This window comes from Carassius carassius, chromosome 2 (genome assembly GCF_963082965.1).
Source record: "Carassius carassius chromosome 2, fCarCar2.1, whole genome shotgun sequence".
In the NCBI taxonomy this organism is placed as follows: domain Eukaryota; kingdom Metazoa; phylum Chordata; class Actinopteri; order Cypriniformes; family Cyprinidae; genus Carassius; species Carassius carassius.
The window spans coordinates 31,797,491-31,817,516 of record NC_081756.1 but is presented as its reverse complement, the minus strand read 5'-3'; the positions used below and the strand labels follow the sequence as shown (position 1 = coordinate 31,817,516).

The following is a 20,026-nucleotide window of genomic DNA, read 5'->3' as shown; positions in this document are numbered from 1 at the left end:
TTCTGTAACTGATGCAGTGCTCGGGAACACTGAAGCAGATAAGGGCAAGCTAGCATTCATATACAGACGCTCTGAAAACAGAGACATTGTCATCTTTTTTTCAACAGCACAAAGCTGCTTTTTTTCTAGTGTCTCAATTTATCCCACCTATTAGGTAAAATAAAAATGGTAGGGACATTTTTAGTTTGAACTGGATACAAAAAGTAATTAATAATAATAATAATAATATTAAAAAAACATATGCTGGGAAGCAAAAGATGAAATATGTTTTCTTGAAATTTGTCACATTCAGTAGACGGTGCTGTTAATTCAATGCTAAAATGTGAGATTAAACCCTTCCATACATAATTGTGTGATGAATTACCTGCTGGCAAACACATTTATTTAAAATGAAACTCGTCAGCACATTAATTAGAGGTATATACTTCATGTACCATTCTGATGCCTTTGACATATGAACCTATTAGGTTAACTTCAGCAGTTGACTGGCAAGACCAGTGTCTCATCTTCTTATCATGCTGTCTAAAATGATCAAAAAGTAGGGAGAAAGACATCACACATCAGCTTTTATGCTGACAAACATTTTGAGAAAGCAATACACAAGCTGATGAAAAACAGAGTTTCATGGCTGAGCACACAAACACGCAACCCTTTGCACATATGGACACAAGACAAATTCACACGCTCATCATCATCATGTTAGGTGAGGTTTGCAGTTGCCAGTCAAGTAAACCATTCCAGAAAAAAAGTGATTTTAAAATACATGACAGAATGAATGTAAAATTCTATAGAAAATGGTAAAATAATAACTCATATGGCAGATACAACACAAACATACTAAAGCACACGTACACAGTAAAAAACAGTTGCTTACAAATCACAAATAATGCAGTTATCAAATAAACAGTACATGTTTCAAGCACTGGGCTGCACTCTGATTTTGTCCAGTGTTTTTTTCTTTTTTTGCAGTAGGTCATTGGTTTCCATAGTGACATTAGCTGGTTATTTTTTATTTCATTATTTATTTCCTCATAGCCATTTTTGTCTGAAATGCGCACAGCAAACAATCTTAGAAATCATATTCCCTTGTCCTCAGCCACTATAGGGGCTATAATTGTACTAGCCTGATGTTCACTCATGTATAGAATTCATTTTTATATTCATAGGTTTTTGACATTTACAGTTATAAATAGATTTAGTGAAAAATAGATTTAGTGAAAAAATGCTGAACCTGAAATGCTGATTTTCCAATGCCACATTTTAGATACTATCTTGACTTGAGGACTGTAATTCGAGGCAATTATGCAAACCTATTTTCTGAATTGAAGTTAATTGATGTGTGTTCAGAACACTGGCTTCTATAATTACTAGAAATATTTCCTATCCCACAAGCTGCATTTGCAGAATAATCCAGTCTCTTACAATGAAAGCTTTCCCTTTCTTGTTTAGTAACAGGATATTTCATGGGGAAATGTAACCGTTTATACACCTCTCTAGAGTCACTGCATCCATCAGGCCCACCATTCATATCTAAGTGCTCCATGTGATTTATAGCCTCCATTCATTTCCCCAGTTTACCCAGTTTAAAAATGTAGAAATTAAAAAAGATTTTTTTTTGTCTTGTGATTTTATGATTCAGACACTTCACATATCTTTAAATAAATAAGATTTGTAAAGACACTTGTTAAAATAATTATACATACACCCTGGCTCTCACTGACATTGCTGAAGGTCTTAAAGTACACTGTCATCTTCATTCTGACAGCATGTCCACAACCAAAATTTAAACAGCATTAGCTAGTTTAGTTTTAGCTATTAGAGTTCAGTTCGTCCGACATGGTCAAATTTGAGTCTCCTGCACGTTATCCTTTGAGCTGGCTTGGATTAGTAATGGTTCATGCACTGAACTATGCAGTGAGTTAAGAGCTGACACATGGTTATAAGCAGTTTTGTAGGAGGTATAGGAGGTATAGGGGTTGTAATGCTCATGCTCCAGGGGCGAAAGAGCCAGGTGACTCTCTATAGCAGGAACACTCGTCAGCTCTTGTACACTGATGATCTCCATGGTGCGGGTCGGCCCATCATGATCCTGCTGGTGGTGCTGTTTGCGCATCTTGTAGAAAATTATGAGCATCACGGCGGCCATGAGCGTGATGGCAACAAAGCAGCCAATGATGATCTTGGTGGTTTTCATCACCTCCTCCAAACCATTGAGAGCCCCATCAATGTCTATGTCGGTCACAGGAATGGTGTATGCTTTCTCTGTGGCAATAGGTGTTCCCCTTGTGGTTGAAGAGGAGGCCCAGCCAAAAGAAGGCTGCACCGGTGTCCTACTCTCCCCATCGACAGAGGTTTCAACTATCTCTACGGTGACCGTAGTGAAGTAACTAAAGCCACTGTTGTCAATGGACGTCACGTTGAGGACAGCAGAGGCCGAAATGTTGCCTAGTGTGTTGCTTACGATGCAAGTGTAGGTTCCTGTGTCCTGTATGGTGACGTTGGTGAAGTATAATGTTCCGTCGTTTTGGACAGAGATGCGCATCTTGAGAGCCCCATGTGTTATGATGGAGCCATTTGGAGTTAGCCAGCTGACTGAGGTCACTGAGTTCGTCCGACATTTCAGTTTTGCCCCCATTCCTTCAGTCAAATTGAGGTCGGAAGGTGGCTCGGCAATAATGGGTGCGTAGCACTGAAAGTAGCTCTGGTCTAACTCACCAATGTAGCGCCCCTTGAGGCTGGGAGGGGAATTGCAGCGGGCGCAGCAGCTGGTGTTTGTAGGTACGGTCTCTCTCAGCCACCAGCTCAGCCAAAGAACGTCACAGTTGCAGTTCCAGGGATTGTGATGCAAATGCACTCGCTGCAGGTGGTGCAAAGGCGTGAAGAGATCATGGGGCAAAAAGGTAAGGTTGTTGTGAGCCAGGTTGAGCTCTCGTAAAGAGTGCAGGTCATCAAAGGAGTTTCGCTCTATGGTTTGGACTTGGGCGTGCATCATCCACAGCTTCTGAAGATGAACGAGACCCTTAAAAGAACTGGGCTGAATGACGGTGAGCTGGTTCCCAGACATCTCCAGCTCATCCAAGCGAATCAAGGGCTGAATATTGGGGACCTCTTTGAGGTTACACATGCCCAGATTCAGGTACCGAAGGTTACTTAAGCCCTGAAATGCTCCACTCGAAATGTAGGAGAGACGCTTCAGCTCTCCCAAGTCTAACCGCCGCAGGGAGGGCAAGCGACTGAAGGCATCAGACGGTATGCTCTCAATAGGGTTATTCCTAAGCCACAGCTCTTTCAGTTTTGATAGATACTCAAAGGCGCCATTTGGGATGGTCGTGAGGCGATTGTCAAAAAGCTCCAGAGTGTTAAGGCTGGTCAGCCCATTGAAGGCGCCAATCTCAATGTTGCGGATGTGGTTTCTACTAAGCTGAAGAATCTCAAGGTGTCGTAGATGCTTGAAACTGTCTACTTTGATGACTTGGATCTGATTGTCCTGAAGGTTTAGATACCGTGTATTGGTGGAGATGCCATCAGGGACATCCTTTAGCCCTCTGCGTGTGCAGATTACCTTACTAAATTGATTACTACAGGAACATACGGAAGGACAGGTTTGGGCTCGTACCAATCCAGCGACAACAAGCAACTGCAGGGCTAAAAGCAGGAGAAACAGGGGGTCAGACCAAGCCCCTTTCCATCTAGGACCTCTCAACATCTGGCACTGATGGTAAGAGGTCATCTTGTTCAACATTCATAATTTAATGCCTGCTGATTTTCTCTTCCCAAAAATCTATTGGCAGTCTGAAAGAGAGGAAAGAGGGGAAAAAAAATTGTTAGCAATGTATGTCATGCTGAATTGTCAGTGTAGCATGATGGCAGTCAAACAGAACATCAAATTCCAATGATGTAGTGCAATTTATCAAGAAGAACGTTCTTCTGTCAAATGGAAATGCATGTACATTTCTGATATTCTGATGATGTCAAAGAAAAACAAGTATTGCTGTTAAGGCAATGCACATGCAAAATAGTTTTACAATGTGATTGATGAACTGAGCATCATTACTGTCACAGCTGTTAAATGAACCTGCACACGGAAGCCATTTCTTGTTTTATTTTTGTTTTTGCACTGTATATAGCAGACCTGAGCTAAATAGTTCACTTTGACCTAACTATTTTCTATCCCCACTTTCAAGACTTTCTGCAGTTAACATGGGAAAAAAAGTTTTAAAAGTGAATAATAATGTCAGTTTATTAGGAACATAATTCTCAAAGAAAAAACTAGCCACACCCAGTAAAGAAAAATATAAATAAATACTTACTAAATAAATACTTAAAAACATGATTTTTTTTGTACATTTGTTTCATTATAATTAAGAGCCTTGAATGTTAAATTTACTAAACCACTCCTGAATCTTTTATGCTATGCACTAAAATGAAATAAATGGGAACCCCGTCGCAGCAAGCTGTTAGGGGGATGGATTAAGCTGCAGACAGGCCCATCACTAAGCATATCTAGGAGACAAGGATGTGTATTTGGCTTGTATATTCCACACTATGTGCTTGCACATGCTATAAAAATACATGCCAACTGAATTGTCAAAACCCACAAGAAATGTGCCACTGCTACAGCACACACTAAATTAAAAATTCCTTCACCCTGCAAGTCTCTGCTCTCATTACCTGCTCAAGTGTTCTTATGAAAAATAAGATGGCTTATTACCTACACTGTTTGCAAATAGGTTACTGTAATCAGTACTGTTATAAATAATGAGAGGGAAATAAAAGGAGAGAGATATTTAGGACCCCTGAAAACTCACTTTGACAAGCTAAACTGAATTTCAGATTATTATGAAGTGAAGCAATTGAGTATCCTGGAATACATAGAAATGCTTTCATTTATTAGATCAAGCGAACTATTTTATAATTAGGTCACAATGATTTTTGCCAAGTAAGGCAATTCCCTGGTGGATCAATATCTTTTGTTGATCCTGGATCAACATTACTGTCCAAAAATAAAGATTTAACCCAATCGTTACCCCAAAACCTATCCTTACCCATAATTTATTCCTAAAATCAGAAGGAAATGAGAATGGTGTAGATGTACCTAATCCTGGTTGTAAGCCTAAAATTGAAAAGTAATCTCTCAATTCTGATTGGTTGATTGGAATGATGTCCCTGGATCAACAAGGATGATAATAACAATCTCAAAGCATGAGTGGGATGCATGTTGGTTGATATTATACAGTAAAAAAAAACAACAACAACAACAACTCTTGTCAGTATTAGATTAGTCTGTTGTTAGACTGCTAGAAGCAGCCTGAATTCCAGATTGGTTTCTGCTTTGTAAGTGATGGTCAAGTCTAAATAGTTCTGTCTTTCACGTATCTCAGTCTCCTTAGAATAAAATTAATGATTCAATTGGAATTATTTGTCTTTCTTGTCTGTCATATCTTATTATACTATTTCAGATGGTCTCACTGTGCATCTGTGCTGCTGATCATTCTAATAAAAATTGTTAAAACTGAGGACAGATTGATTTAGTTACAGGGGCTACGTTTACATGCAAAATTTTTGGTTCAGTCGGACTGAATTCATTTCGATTGATGAATCCGATTGTAGTGTTTACATGAATGCTAAATAAGGTGATCAGGTTGATGTGCACATTTATATGTCACAAGCTTCGAATCGAATCAAAGCCTTTTTTTTTGATGTGCACTGGTCAAATACAGTTTCTCACTGTTTGCACATAATAACCACTCTCCCACACAGTTAGTTTTTAACAGCAGAACTAATATTTATGGATAAATATACATATAAACCGCTGTGCTGCTCAAATTTATCATGCAGTAAAAATTCCCCTCCCCACACCCAAAATGGGTTGCTTGTGGATGAGAATCCAAAACAAGGACTGGTGGGAGGTTGTCCTGCTCCACTTCACAGTTGCTGAGTGAAAGGAGAGTTTTATAATGACAGGACACTCATTTATATAACACTTTATTTTTTAAGAAAGAACTGTTTGTTCTGTGCGTCATACGTCATCACAATATTTCTGCAACATTGCACATGCACAATCCTTTCAGTTTCGGGGTTCAATCCGATCCAGGGCTTGAAAACGAAAAACAAATTCAATTGGTTCACTCTGTGCAGGATCGATATGTTAACGTTTTTGTTCCTGCATTCCTCTGATATTATTACCGTTCTGAAACCGGTTCGGGTGGAAGAAATACCGGTTAATAACATTATTTTTTAAAACAATATTCTTTGCCTATAATTTGCCTAATAATAATATAATAATAATAAAGTATAGTGTTTCCTTTACTCAAAAAGAAAAGGAAAAAATGGAGATCTAACGCTTACAGGCAATACAGCATCATCTTCTCTAGATTTTGGCCAAATGTAAGCTACTTAAAAAAAAGAAAAGAAAAAATAATCTATCAACACTCTAAAGACATCAAAGTATTTTTAACATATTAAAAAATGCTTGCTGCATTGTTTTAAAAAAAAAACACTTGTATAAGATTGCATTTTGAGAGTTCAAAAAAAAAAAACTTCAGTCGTGGCTCACGTCACATTTTATTAGCCCTATTACTTTCCAAAATAATGAAGGCTGAAATGCCTGTAGTCTAAAGTAAAATGTTTACAAACATTACAAAACAGTTATTAGTTTCTCTCCAAAACAAATCCTCTAAAGTTTAGGATATGAAAATGTCAATCCAAAAACAAATTAATCTAAGGTGAAGCTGATGCCTGCCTCTCTCATTCGGCACGAATCCAAATGTTTCATTTTCCTGACGTATCTGGATGCTAAAATGTTTGTACTTTCAATTATTATTATTTAAAATAATCTTGTCGGTAAACAGTTAATAAACGGTTAAGGAGCGTTGAAAAATAACCAGAATTAACGTCCATTGTATATATATATATATACGTAACGTATTTTAAACATGCAGCAAACCTTTTTAAATATTTTGGTAATTTACTGAAAATAAATAAATGACTTTTTAAATGTTTAACTGATTATGAATCGATCAACATCAGCTGATACCATTTGCTGCATTTATGCGCACTCAGAAACTGGTGACTGTGAACAAATCAGCAGAGCTTGTACGAGCTTTTGTCATCGCTGAATCTTTCTCAGACATTTCCAAATGTCAAAAATCTGTGCATGATGGTGTCCAATGACTCCGGCGAGCGGAGCTTCTCAAAGTTGGGAATAATCAAAGGAGAGCTGCGGTCTTCAGTTGGGCAGCAAAGGCTAAGCATGCTGGCGCTTGAGTGTCGAATGCACATGCACCAACGGCGAGAAAAAATAGGCCCTTTTTGCACTGCAGCATCAAGCCCAATTTGGTCTTAATCCGGCCCTGAAGGTGGTGGATTGCCATTGAGACTTGCCTATGATGAGTTCACAGCTGAGCGGACATTTCACCCATTGGCTTCAGCGTCACGTTTGCATAGGACGTACTGCTGGAAGTCGTGATTGGTTGACAGCAAATTTCAAATATTAAATGGAACGATAAAATAACATGGTTAATGTCCATTTCAAATTTTCGATTCTGTTTGGAACTATAAAATTTGATTTAGTTTCTGGTTCAGTTCCTGTCAAAATTTCGTTCATTTCCGGTTTTCGTTTTCGTTCCTTGAACTGGTTCAGAGCCCTGATCCGATCGAATGTTTACATGCCCTCTCAAAGTATTAGAAAAGGAACAAACCACCCCCTTCAATATTTTTTCAATTAAATTTGTAATCAGATTGACGGCTCACTCGGTCTGAAAAGCCTTCATGTAAACACCTTAATTCAGGGGTCTTCAAACTGTGGGTCGCGACCCACTTGTGGGTCACAGAATGGAACAAGGTGGGTCGCACAAGTCACTTGGCTGCAGCCAAATTTGCATTTCACTATGGCACACACACTCACACAGTTCAGTCTAGGGCTGCACAAATGTGATGAGTAGGGGGGGCGAGAGCCGTGGGTTCTCTTTTGTATCCCTCCGATCTCCTCCATGGGACTCGAGACCGGTGAGTGGAGCAGGTTTCGCTCATTTCCCAATCACTCCACCGGCCTCGCTCCCATGGTTCCCATACAGAAGCTCTCGGCCCCACCCCACTTGTCACAATGATATAGCCTACCAACATTAATTACAAACTGCAATATCCTTAGTGTGATTTTTGAATTGCAATTATGTCCGCGTGCGTTGCATGTTTTGAAGCGCGGGCACGCACGAGTTGTAATAACAGTGAAAGTCTCAGAGCAATGTCATTAAAAGGTTCAATCATTCCGCATTATTAGAGAGAAAAAATTGTCCGTTTGAACTCTGCACTTTTTTCGTTCGGGAAACGGTTTGTAAAAGGCATTTCACATGTACAGGGTGAGCAGGGCACAAACTCAGGGTTAATTGTAACACTACAAAACTTAAACATTTCCACATAACAAAATAAAAATTTAGAGAAAAATTTGCCAACGTTCAGAAATCTTTTGAAGATATTGCTGAACATTTATTTAACCATTGCAAAAATAAATTTCTGCCTGAACTAAATATAAGTTGTTTTTGTTTATTTAAAACGAGACACATCTGTTTATTGTTATTTTTTTACCTATTCCACAATTATTTTAATCTTCAAACTGTTTTAGATAGTTCTGCTTTGCTTTTTATGCTTTTCTAAAAAAGTGTTGGATTGTGCTCCGTTCTCGCCGACAAACACGGAAGGATCACGAATGCATTTTGCATTTTCTGCAACAAAACACAGCAGCACAGATTACAGTTCACTGGAGTGAGCCTGTTTCATGTTTTTATGGACACTACATATTTTAACGTCTGTAAACAAAAATTAAAACTTAAATATTAGTAATGCCAATCGTTTTTTTTCTTCTCAAATATTTTGGTGGGTCATGAAATAGATTACAATTGTCTAGGTGGGTCGTGGAATGGAAAAGTTTGGAAACCCCTGACTTAATTGATCTGATTGAGCTCGATCGGAATTAAATTTAAATCGAGCTCAATCAGATCAATTAAGGTGTTTACATGAAGTCTTTTCAGTACGAATGAGCCATCAATCCGATTACAAACTGATTATTTGGTTGCATGTAATAGTAGCCAGTGGGACATCTTACTGGTAGACAATGAATGTTAGTTAGAAGCAGCATAATTGAGAATGGATGCGTAAGGTAATCAGGGAATGTCCTGGCAGGAGCCTCACTTTTTTTTTTCATCACCAAAAAATAATTTACAGAGGAAGCACACTAATCTCTCAGGTATTGACTGAGTGATTGGCTTGAGGCCTGCATCAAAAAATTAATATAAAATCTAAAAATTAACATTAATTACATAATAGCAACCCAAACATCTCAAATCAAACGTCAATACCAGCGGGCTAATGAGTGGAATCAAGTCTGTTAGATAAAGGAGACATATAAAATAGGTGCGGGATCCTCCAGGACACATTTGAAAACCCCTGTTCTGACACAGACTTAAGATGACATTTTTTTTTACAACTGTCACATTCAAACAGACGTTTTTGAAATATTTCAAACTAGTCTCTATATGTCTGATCATGGCCTTTTTATACACTCAGAAAAAAGTTACAAAATTGTCACTGGGGATGAACCCTTGGTACTAATATGGTAACCAAATGGTACTAATATGTACACTGTTGGTAGTATGAACCATTTAGGGGTAAACCATTTTTAAAGTACAAACATTGTACCTTATTGAGAGTGTTGTTATAGACTTAATATTTTTAGCAGACGTTATATCATTAAAATATAAATATGATGATATTTGCATAATATTTTGTTTCTTTGAAAACTGCTACAATTTCCTATAGGAATCAATACTTTTTAATCACAAGCAGTAACAGCATTTTAATAATCATAAGCAATTTCATAATTGTTTGAATGGATATAGAAGGCAGAATTTTTCCCTGCAGTACACTTTCCAAAGTCTGCATATTCCTTGAGGTCTCTTATGCCAATCAAATTAATTACTTTAATGCTCCACAGATAAAGCTTTAACGCATATAATAACACACATGCACATGCATGCGGCTGTGCACACACACAAACACACATAAATAAACAAATAAAAAGGCAAAAATGAAAATGATCTAATTAACATTAACTTTCTTTGGAAAGCTGTTTAAATTGTCTTTTTTTCAGCTTTTGGACAAATGTATTTTAATATTGTCTCAAACAGAAGACCTACTCTTGCTCAAACATTATTTTCACAATGTTCACATGAGTTCTATAGACTAAACTCATTCGCAATTAAAAAGCACAACTGAAAGAGACCTGTAAGTTCACTGGTGGCTATAACTTGCTCTTGTCATCCTCTGCATAACTGTAATTTGTTCTCAGTCAATCTGATAACTCCGGAAATGCTAAGACATCAGAGAAGTTAAATAAGTGGACTGGCAAATGATGAATGTTTCTTTTTTTAACATCTCCTATAGGACACTGGGAGGGACATTATTTAAAGTCATTATACCAATGGCACTCGATTGCACTATTGCTCATTATCATTTTATGTTGTTTATTCCCAAATTACAAAATAAATATTTTAGAAAATAAATAAAAACTTAGCTTTTAATGATCTGACTGATTAACTGAGATCTTTTTTTTATTAACTGAGATATTTTTAGCAGGGTTATGTATTTGGAGGTAAATCAGCCAATTAATATTCACAGAATCTTATAGCTCATCATAGGACACAATCCTTCAGAACACTCTGCTGCTCTGTTTGTTATCTCAGTATATCTCTGTTTCCTACATTAAGAACGCCAAGGTTCTCCACAAGGGCAATGACTGATTCAGTGTTACTGAGGAACATACATCCAAATGCAGTCAAGTCATTTTTTGTGTTGTGAGTACACAGCGTTGAACATCTAATAAATGTGCACCTAATAAAATGTCTGTGAAATATTTAATGCTCTTAACGGTAAATGGTATGTGCATAATTTCCCTTTTGCATTTTCATTGTTGGGGATAGAGGCAACATAAAATTGCATAAGCGGTTATTAACTAAATCTAAATATTATGTAAAAACACTAAAATACACAGTACAATGTCCTGGAGTGTGCTCTGCTTATTTGCCCTAGAAGTATGAAAGGACAAACCAAACAACATGCTAAAGTGAGTTCTCAGGAGACACTGTGTTGGCTCCTCAGGATCTGGAAACAATGGCTTACAGAAAGGATTTTGCTTACGGGATGCCTGCCAAGGTCTTTACTTAAATGGGGGGACTGTGTTGAAGCCAAAGAAGCTTTACAAATGGAAGCCCTCCATTTAAATTTACAAAGACAGAAGTGCACAATAAGTGCATGCCATGTTCACCTTGAATAGACAATAACACCAAAACAATGAGATAAAACTGACATATTATTCTGCAAGAGTGTGATTTCAAAATAACTCTGAAAAGTATGTTCCTCCTGCAAGTTATTTCACGCTCATTAAAATAATTGTAATGTTCTAGGTCACCCAAATAAAACCAAAATCCTTTACTGCATTAAAGGTGCCATGTGTAAAAATTGAGGTAAAAATATCCAAAAAATGACCTACATGCATCAAAAGAATAAGAAGAAATAAGGGCGATGATGTCATTAAAAAAATGTAAAGTTATAGTGCTGCAGAAATATCAACCTTAATTAGCATTAGCATTACTAGCCACGGCCCGACAGGTGTCGTAATACCAGTTTCGGCCATGGGAGGCGGTATACGGGCAACATAACCACCAGCCAACCTGCAATACACGAATAACTCGCACAGCTTGTGGGCATACTTGAACCTGATGTCAATCATGTGGAAAGTACAGCCCACTACTTCATTTCAGTTCAGGGAAGAGAGCGGAAGGATGGCTGAAGCCCTTGGCAAGAGACCCCTACCACCACCACCCACTACAGGGAAACAACTGCGCTCGGAATCACAAATCAAATCCGATAAGAAAAGGAGCCGAACGAGAGTAAACATCGGCACTGCTTTCCATCGCTGGAGACAACTGATGGACTTGAAAGAAATGAGGTTCGACTCCGAACTTGCAACATTTCTTTTGGATTGGTAAGTAAGATGCTGTTAGTATTTCGCTAGAAGTTTGTTTTATATGTTTGCGTATTTTTTCAGGAAGTTATAACATAGAAATGTATCGAAGGCTGTTCGATAAACGTGCTAATGTTAGCGATGGCTAACTGTAGCTGCGTTTGTTACTATAGTAGAGATGATCGGTTAACGTGCGCTAGGGATCTGCCGTGTAACATTTACAAGTGCCAAAACGGTATTGTTTGAATTGCGTAATAAAATTGACAGAATCTGATATTTTTTTATATCATAACTAACCTGCTCTGTCTAGTCTGTTGGTCTCCGTGTCCTCTTTGCTTCGTGGTTTTTCTGTGAGTGAGAAAATTGATGTGTGGTGTGAAAGCGTATGAAAAGAGTCAATTGCGTGTGTCTCACGCAAACAACGAATATGAACATATTCACTGGTAAAGGTGAAGGGGAGTAGCTTGAAGATGTCATGTTTCAAAATCACTTGACATCACCCAACGTTCCTTTGGAGGCAAAACGTCCTCTTATAGGCTTCGGCTATGGCTCTAGGGTTGTTGTGAAGGTAGGGGCGGAGCAAAGAGACTATGCCGTTTCTCGTTTGTTACTCTAGAGTAGACCAATTCACTTTATTTAGGCATACTGCCCCCATCTGGTATGGAATGTGGAGTATGACTTGATTTTTTTGCCAGACATGACATATGGCACTTTTAAACAACAGAATAATACAATTATTAGTAATAAAGTATCTGAACGTCAGTATATTATTCATAAGCATCTAAACGTCAGTATATTCTAAAGAGAGTGATGCACATCTTTCAATTGATCGAAGCCCTATCCTACCGGTGTGTTTAAAACAAGTAAAAAATCAATACCTTACTTGCCTCTTAGAAGGGCTTTTCAAGCAGTTTAGTCAGAGAAAATAGATACAAAACGAGGGAGTAATGCAAATTACTCCCATATAGATCTTCCTCAGCTTCCTCTGCCCATCCAGTAGGAGTCTTAGCCTGTAAAGTCATTTAGACTGAAGCATCTATGGCCAGGTATAATCGCCATAATCATTGGATTGTGCCAAAATAACTTATGCTGCCTCCATTATCATAATGACACTGTTGAATAATCAGATGAAATGGCCGTAATCACTCTTTTTTCCCCCTGACACTTCTCTGGTTGTGTGGGTGGATCAGGCTGCAGGGAGATGTTGTCCAAAGATCTAATGTTCCCACTAAATGTGTCTAAAGCCAAAATGTTATAATGTTAGTAATTGTGTTTTAGTACTCAAGAGCAGTCTTGGTCTCAAGAAATATTTTGTTTTGACATGGTATCAGCCACATTTGTACATGGTCTTGTCTTGGTCTCAGACTAACCCTTACGAAAAAGAAGTTTATTCAAGTGTGCTATTAGTATACTTCTTTTAAACTATTAATAGGAAAGTATGCTTTTAGTTTACTTTTTATGTACTTCTCAGAAATAGGCTTTATGTACTCCTCAGAAATATACTTAAAATGACATTTAAGTATACTTGACTTATACTTACAAAAATTCTAAATATATTTGAGCTATACTCCTAGAATCCGTGTTTTCATTATTATATGCATATAATAAACATGAGCCACGTCTAAAAGGCAAAGGTGGAGGTGTTGCTTCAATTTATAACAACGTTTTCAGGATTTCTCAGAGGGCAGGCTACAAGTATAACTCGTTTGAAGTAATAGTACTTCATATAACATTATCCAAAGAAACAAATGTTAATGATAAATCCCCTGTTATGTTTGTACTGGCTACTGTATACAGGCCACCAGGGCACCATACAGACTTTATTAAAGAGTTTGGTGATTTTACATCCGAGTTAGTTCTGGCTGCAGATAAAGTCTTAATAGTTGGTGATTTTAATATCCATGTTGATAATGAAAACGATGCATTGGGATCAGCATTTATAGACATTCTGAACTCTATTGGTGTTAGACAACACGTTTCAGGACCTACTCATTGTCGAAATCATACTCTAGATTTAATACTGTCACATGGAATTGATGTTGATGGTGTTGAAATTATTCAGCCAAGTGATGATATCTCAGATCATTATTTAGTTCTTTGCAAAATTCATATAGCCAAAATTGTAAATTCTACTTCTTGTTACAAGTATGGAAGAACCATCACTTCCATCACTTCCATCACTTCCAGAACCATCACACAAAAGACTGCTTTTTAAGTTATCTTCCTGATGTATCCAAATTCCTTAGCGTATCCAAAACCTCAGAACAACTTGATGATGTAACAGAAACTATGGACTCTCTCTTTTCTAGCACTTTAAATAAAGTTGCTCCTTTACGCTTAAGGAAGGTTAAGGAAAACAGTTTGACACCATGGTATAATGAGCATACTCGCACCCTAAAGAGAGCAGCCCGAAAAATGGAGCGCAGCTGGAGGAAAACAAAACTAGAGGTATTTCGTATTGCTTGGCGGGAAAGTAACATATCCTACAGAAAAGCATTAAAAACTGCTAGATCCGATTACTTTTCTTCTCTTTTAGAAGAAAACAAACATAACCCCAGGTATTTATTCAATACAGTGGCTAAATTAACGAAAAATAAAGCCTCAACAAGTGTTGACATTTCCCAACACCACAGCAGTAATGACTTTATGAACTACTTTACTTCTAAAATCGATACTATTAGAGATAAAATTGCAACCATTCAGCCGTCAGCTACAGTATCACATCAGACAGTGCACTATAGACCCCCTGAGGAACAGTTCCACTCATTCTCTACCATAGGAGAGGAAGAATTGTATAAACTTGTTAAATCATCTAAACCAATGTATGTTAGACCCTATACCATCTAAGCTCCTGAAAGAGGTGCTTCCAGAAGTCATAGATCCTCTTCTGACTATTATTAATTCCTCATTGTCATTAGGACATGTCCCCAAAACCTTCAAACTGGCTGTTATTAAGCCTCTCATCAAAAAACCACAACTTGACCCCAAAGAACTAGTTAATTATAGACCAATCTCGAATCTCCCTTTTCTGTCCAAGATTCTAGAAAAGGTGGTATCCACACAATTATATTCCTTCTTAGAGAAAAATGGTATATGTGAGGATTTCCAGTCAGGATTTAGACCGTATCATAGTACTGAGACTGCTCTCCTTAGAGTTACAAATGATCTGCTCTTATCATCTGATCGTGGGTGTATCTCTCTATTAGTTTTATTGGATCTTAGTGCTGCGTTTGACACAATTGACCACAACATTCTTTTGCATAGACTTGAATACTTTGTTGGCATCAGTGGAAGTGCATTAGCATGGTTTAAATCGTACTTATATGTCCGCCATCAGTTCGTAGCAGTGAATGAAGATGTATCCTATCGATCACAAGTGCAGTATGGAGTACCTCAAGGCTCAGTACTAGGGCCGCTACTCTTCACGCTTTATATGTTACCCTTGGGAGATATCATCAGGAAACATGGTGTTAGCTTTCACTGTTATGCTGATGATACTCAGCTCTATATTTCTTCGCAGCCCGGTGAAACACACCAATTTGAAAAACTAATGGATTGCATAGTCGATATAAAAAACTGGATGACGAGTAATTTCTTACTGCTAAATTCTGAAAAAACAGAGGTGTTAATTATAGGACCTAAAAACTCTGCTTGTAATAACCTAGAACACTGTCTAAGACTTGATGGTTGCTCTGTCAATTCTTCATCATCAGTTAGGAACCTAGGTGTGCTACTTGATCGCAATCTTTCCTTAGAAAGCCACGTTTCTAGCATTTGTAAAACTGCATTTTTCCATCTCAAAAATATATGTAAATTACGGCCTATGCTCTCAATGTCAAATGCAGAAATGTTAATCCATGCATTTATGACCTCAAGGTTAGATTATTGTAATGCTTTATTGGGTGGTTGTTCTGCACGCTTAGTAAACAAACTACAGCTAGTCCAAAATGCAGCAGCAAGAGTTCTTACTAGAACCAGGAAGTATGACCATATTAGCCCGGTCCTGTCAACACTGCACTGGCTCCCTATCAAGCATCGCATAGATTTTAAAATATTGCTTATTACTTATAAAGCCCTGAATGGTTTAGCACCTCAGTATTTGAATGAGCTCCTTTTACATTATAATCCTCTACGTCCGCTACGTTCTCAAAACTCAGGCAATTTGATAATACCTAGAATATCAAAATCAACTGCAGGCGGCAGATCCTTTTCCTATTTGGCGCCTAAACTCTGGAATAACCTACCTAACATTGTTCGGGAGGCAGACACACTCTTGCAGTTTAAATCTAGATTAAAGACCCATCTCTTTAACCTGGCATACACATAACATACTAATATGCTTTTATTATCCAAATCCGTTAAAGGATTTTTAGGCTGCATTAATTAGGTAAACCGGAACTGGAAACACTTCCCATAACAACCTATGTACTTGCTACATCATTAGAAGAATGGCATCTACGCTAATATTTGTCTGTTTCTCTCTTGTTCCGAGGTCACCGTGGCCACCAGATCCAGTCTGTATCCAGATCAGAGGGTCACTGCAGTCACCCGGATCCAGTACGTATCCAGACCAGATGGTGGATCAGCACCTAGAAAGGACCTCTACATCCCTGAAAGACAGCGGAGACCAGGACAACTAGAGCCCCAGATACAGATCCCCTGTAAAGACCTTGTCTCAGAGGAGCACCAGGACAAGACCACAGGAAACAGATGATTCTTCTGCACAATCTGACTTTGCTGCAGTCTGGAATTGACCTACTGGTTTCGTCTGGTCAGAGGAGAACTGGCCCCCCAACTGAGCCTGGTTTCTCCCAAGGTTTTTTTCTCCATTCTGTCACCGATGGAGTTTCGGTTCCTTGCCGCTGTCGCCTCTGGCTTGCTTAGTTGGGGACACTTCATCTACAGCGATATCGTTGACTTGATTGCAAATAAATGCACAGACACTATTTAACTGAACAGAGATGACATAACTGAATCCAATGATGAACTGCCTTTAACTCTCATTTTTTGCATTATTGACACTGTTTTCCTAATGAATGTTGTTCAGTTGCTTTGACGCAATGTATTTTGTTTAAAGCGCTATATAAATAAAGGTGACATTGACATATGGTAGAGGGCGCTAGTACACATCTACAAAAGAAACACCAGCTACTAACACATGTAATCTAACACGATCATCTGACATGAAACAGCATCAAAACTGTAACGTTATGGATTAAAATGACAGATGAAGAGGTAATAATTACAGTCAAGGTTTGGGGTGATGATTTTATTTTTTATTAACGTTCTGAATCCAATTCATAGTCTTTTTTCAGCTTTTTGTTCAAAATGTTATTTCTTTATTTTTTATGAAACACATTAAAGTGTAATCAGATATTCATGTAACAAAATATATACAAATTAAAACCTAAATAGGGACACAGTAGTATACTTAAAGTATGATGTAAAGTTCACTTAAAGAAAACATATGAGTATACTTGCAGTATAAAACTACTAATCTAATAGTTTACTGAGACTATACTTCAAACTGTACAAAGTATTTAATTAGTAAACTATCAGTATACCTATAAGTTAACTTTTAGTATAATTGCAGTACAAACTACAAATCCAATTCCAAAAAAGTTGGGACACTGCATAAATTGTGAGTAAAAAAGGAATGAAATAATTTACAAATCTGGCAAGAAAAATTGCAAAGAGTTTGAAGTTATCATCATCTACAGTGCGTAATATCATCCAAAGATTCAAAGAATCTGGAACAAACTCTGTGCGTAAGGGTCAAGGCCGGCAAACCATACTTTATGCCTGTGACCAACATGACAATGCCAGACCACATACTGCATCAATTAAAAAATCATGGCTTTGTAGAAGAAGGATCCAGGTACTGAAATGGCCAGCCTGCAGTCCAGATCTTTCACCCATAGAATACATTTGCTGCATCATAAAGAGGAAGATGCGACAAATAAAATATTGAAATTTGAAACTTCCAAACATTGCATTCTGTTTTTATTCACAATTTGTACAGTGTCCCAACTATTTTGGAATTCGGGTTTGTACAAACATAGAGGTAAACTAGTAGTGTACTCAAATTTATAGTATACTTAAAAGTATGCTTTTATATACTAGAAAGTGGGCCAATTTAGTCCCAAGGAGTATTGAAACAGTACACTTACAAGTATACTACTAGAAAACTGATATTTGTATACTTGCTACATAAAGAATATATGTAAAAAAATATACTTGAACTTTACTTAAGTAAAATAAACTTGAAGTATACTGTACTACTTTTTCGTAAGGGAATGGCACCCATACACATAGTTTTCAAAGTCATCAGATCGCGTTTCCTTTCACATTACACAAATGTTCTTGAAGCTGTTGTGTTTGCGCATTACATAACAGATTGGCAGCCAGGGGTTGCTCATTACACAATATTTCACTATAGGAAGAATCCTAGATTTGCAAGAAACTTGCAATCCAGTTTTTCTGTACAAAAAAGAAATATTTATATATTTGCCCAGTATCCTGCACTCTCATTGGCTGTATGTCATAGCTGGTGTCATTTTCAGTCAATGCTCAGAGACAGATAACTAGCCTCCTAAATATTTCCTAGGCATCTGCCATGCATTGTGTTTTTCTTAGATTGCCTTTTTTGATAATTCACACTATGTGATCTTCACGGATGTTAACCAGCACCGATTTGCCGTAGGTTTCGTGCGTTCATCAATCTTCAGAAAACTGTAAGAGAGTGAAAAGCAGAGTTAAACTGGCTAGTGTACACTTAGTTTAAGAGGACTTAGTATTTTAATTCAAATCACTAAATTGCTGGTGCATTGTGCACTGATTCATTTGTTTACATCACTATAGTGATTTGATGTAAAATGGACTTTAAATGCAATTAACATTGTAAATAAATATATACAGTATGTGACGAGTATACAATATACAATTTGATTTATTTTGTTACTGTTGTGCCAAATAAATTAACGGGGCATTGTGTCAAAAATTTCACAAAAATGAATAAAAACGGCCACAAAATTCAAGAAACAATTAGAAAAAGTACTTGTATCCATAGTAGAACTATTGTGCTTTTCTGAGCAACACACAGCAGATTTTTGTTATTGAATGAATCCGCTTCTTTGAACAAATTGGTTGAATATATGGTTTTTATATTCAGAATGTTCTTTTCAAAATATTAATCTTATAACATTGTTTACGCAGCTGTAATTGTGAAAATGTCCAAAATGACATTATATTATTTTTTCAAGACTGGCAGTAAATGTGGATCTTTCAGATGGGTCTTGGTGTTGACCTGGTCTCACTCTGCCTTGGTCTTGTCTTGGTCTCGGTTTAGGTGGTCTTGACCAGCCTGATCTCACAATCAAAACGTACATATTTAGACGTAAATTAAAACTGTCCAATACGTATGTGCCTTTACGTATTTACAGTGTCATTTACGTATTATCTGGACGTAATTACAGGTTCGATACGTATCGAAATTTACGTAAAAACAACCTCAAATACGTACAGATAGAACGTGTTCTCTGACCAGTCAGTTATCCATAGAAATTTGCTCATGAAGCTGCTTTTCAATGCGTATCATATTACTTTTTTAAATATTTATGTATATTTTCCCTTTTTATAATTTTTTTTGATAAATGTAAGATCCCTATACCTCCCCCGAAACTAAACCTACCCATTTTATACAGAATGCTAAAAGAATAAAACATAATAAAACACAATTTTAGTAAAAATATAACATTAAAACGTTATTTTGAGCCACTAACGTTAATCTTACACCTACCCCTAAACCTACCCATAACCATTTCTTAAAACTACATAACGTTAATGTTATAAATAAATAAATAACAGACAAACAAACATAATGTTAATCATTTATTTTTTGTGAAAAAATATCAAAAGTGGTACCAAAAGTAGTTCAAATTATAATGAGTTCCAGTCGCAGTCCTCTAATAGTTTTTATAGGGTACAGAGCAGAATTTAATTTATTAATCT

General features: G+C 37.2%; 1 protein-coding gene across 1 annotated transcript in view; it reads right to left on the bottom strand.

The window, feature by feature from the left end:
- Positions 1-1,840: 1,840 nt before the first annotated feature.
- LOC132108274 (leucine-rich repeat-containing protein 4C-like) overlaps positions 1,841-20,026 on the bottom strand; it is a 42,997-nt gene continuing 24,811 nt past the window's right edge. The window contains exon 2 of the mRNA XM_059514961.1: positions 1,841-3,792. Coding sequence (XP_059370944.1) covers positions 1,841-3,742 — 1,902 coding nt within the window. The 5' untranslated portion in view covers positions 3,743-3,792. The remainder of the gene's footprint in view (positions 3,793-20,026) is intronic.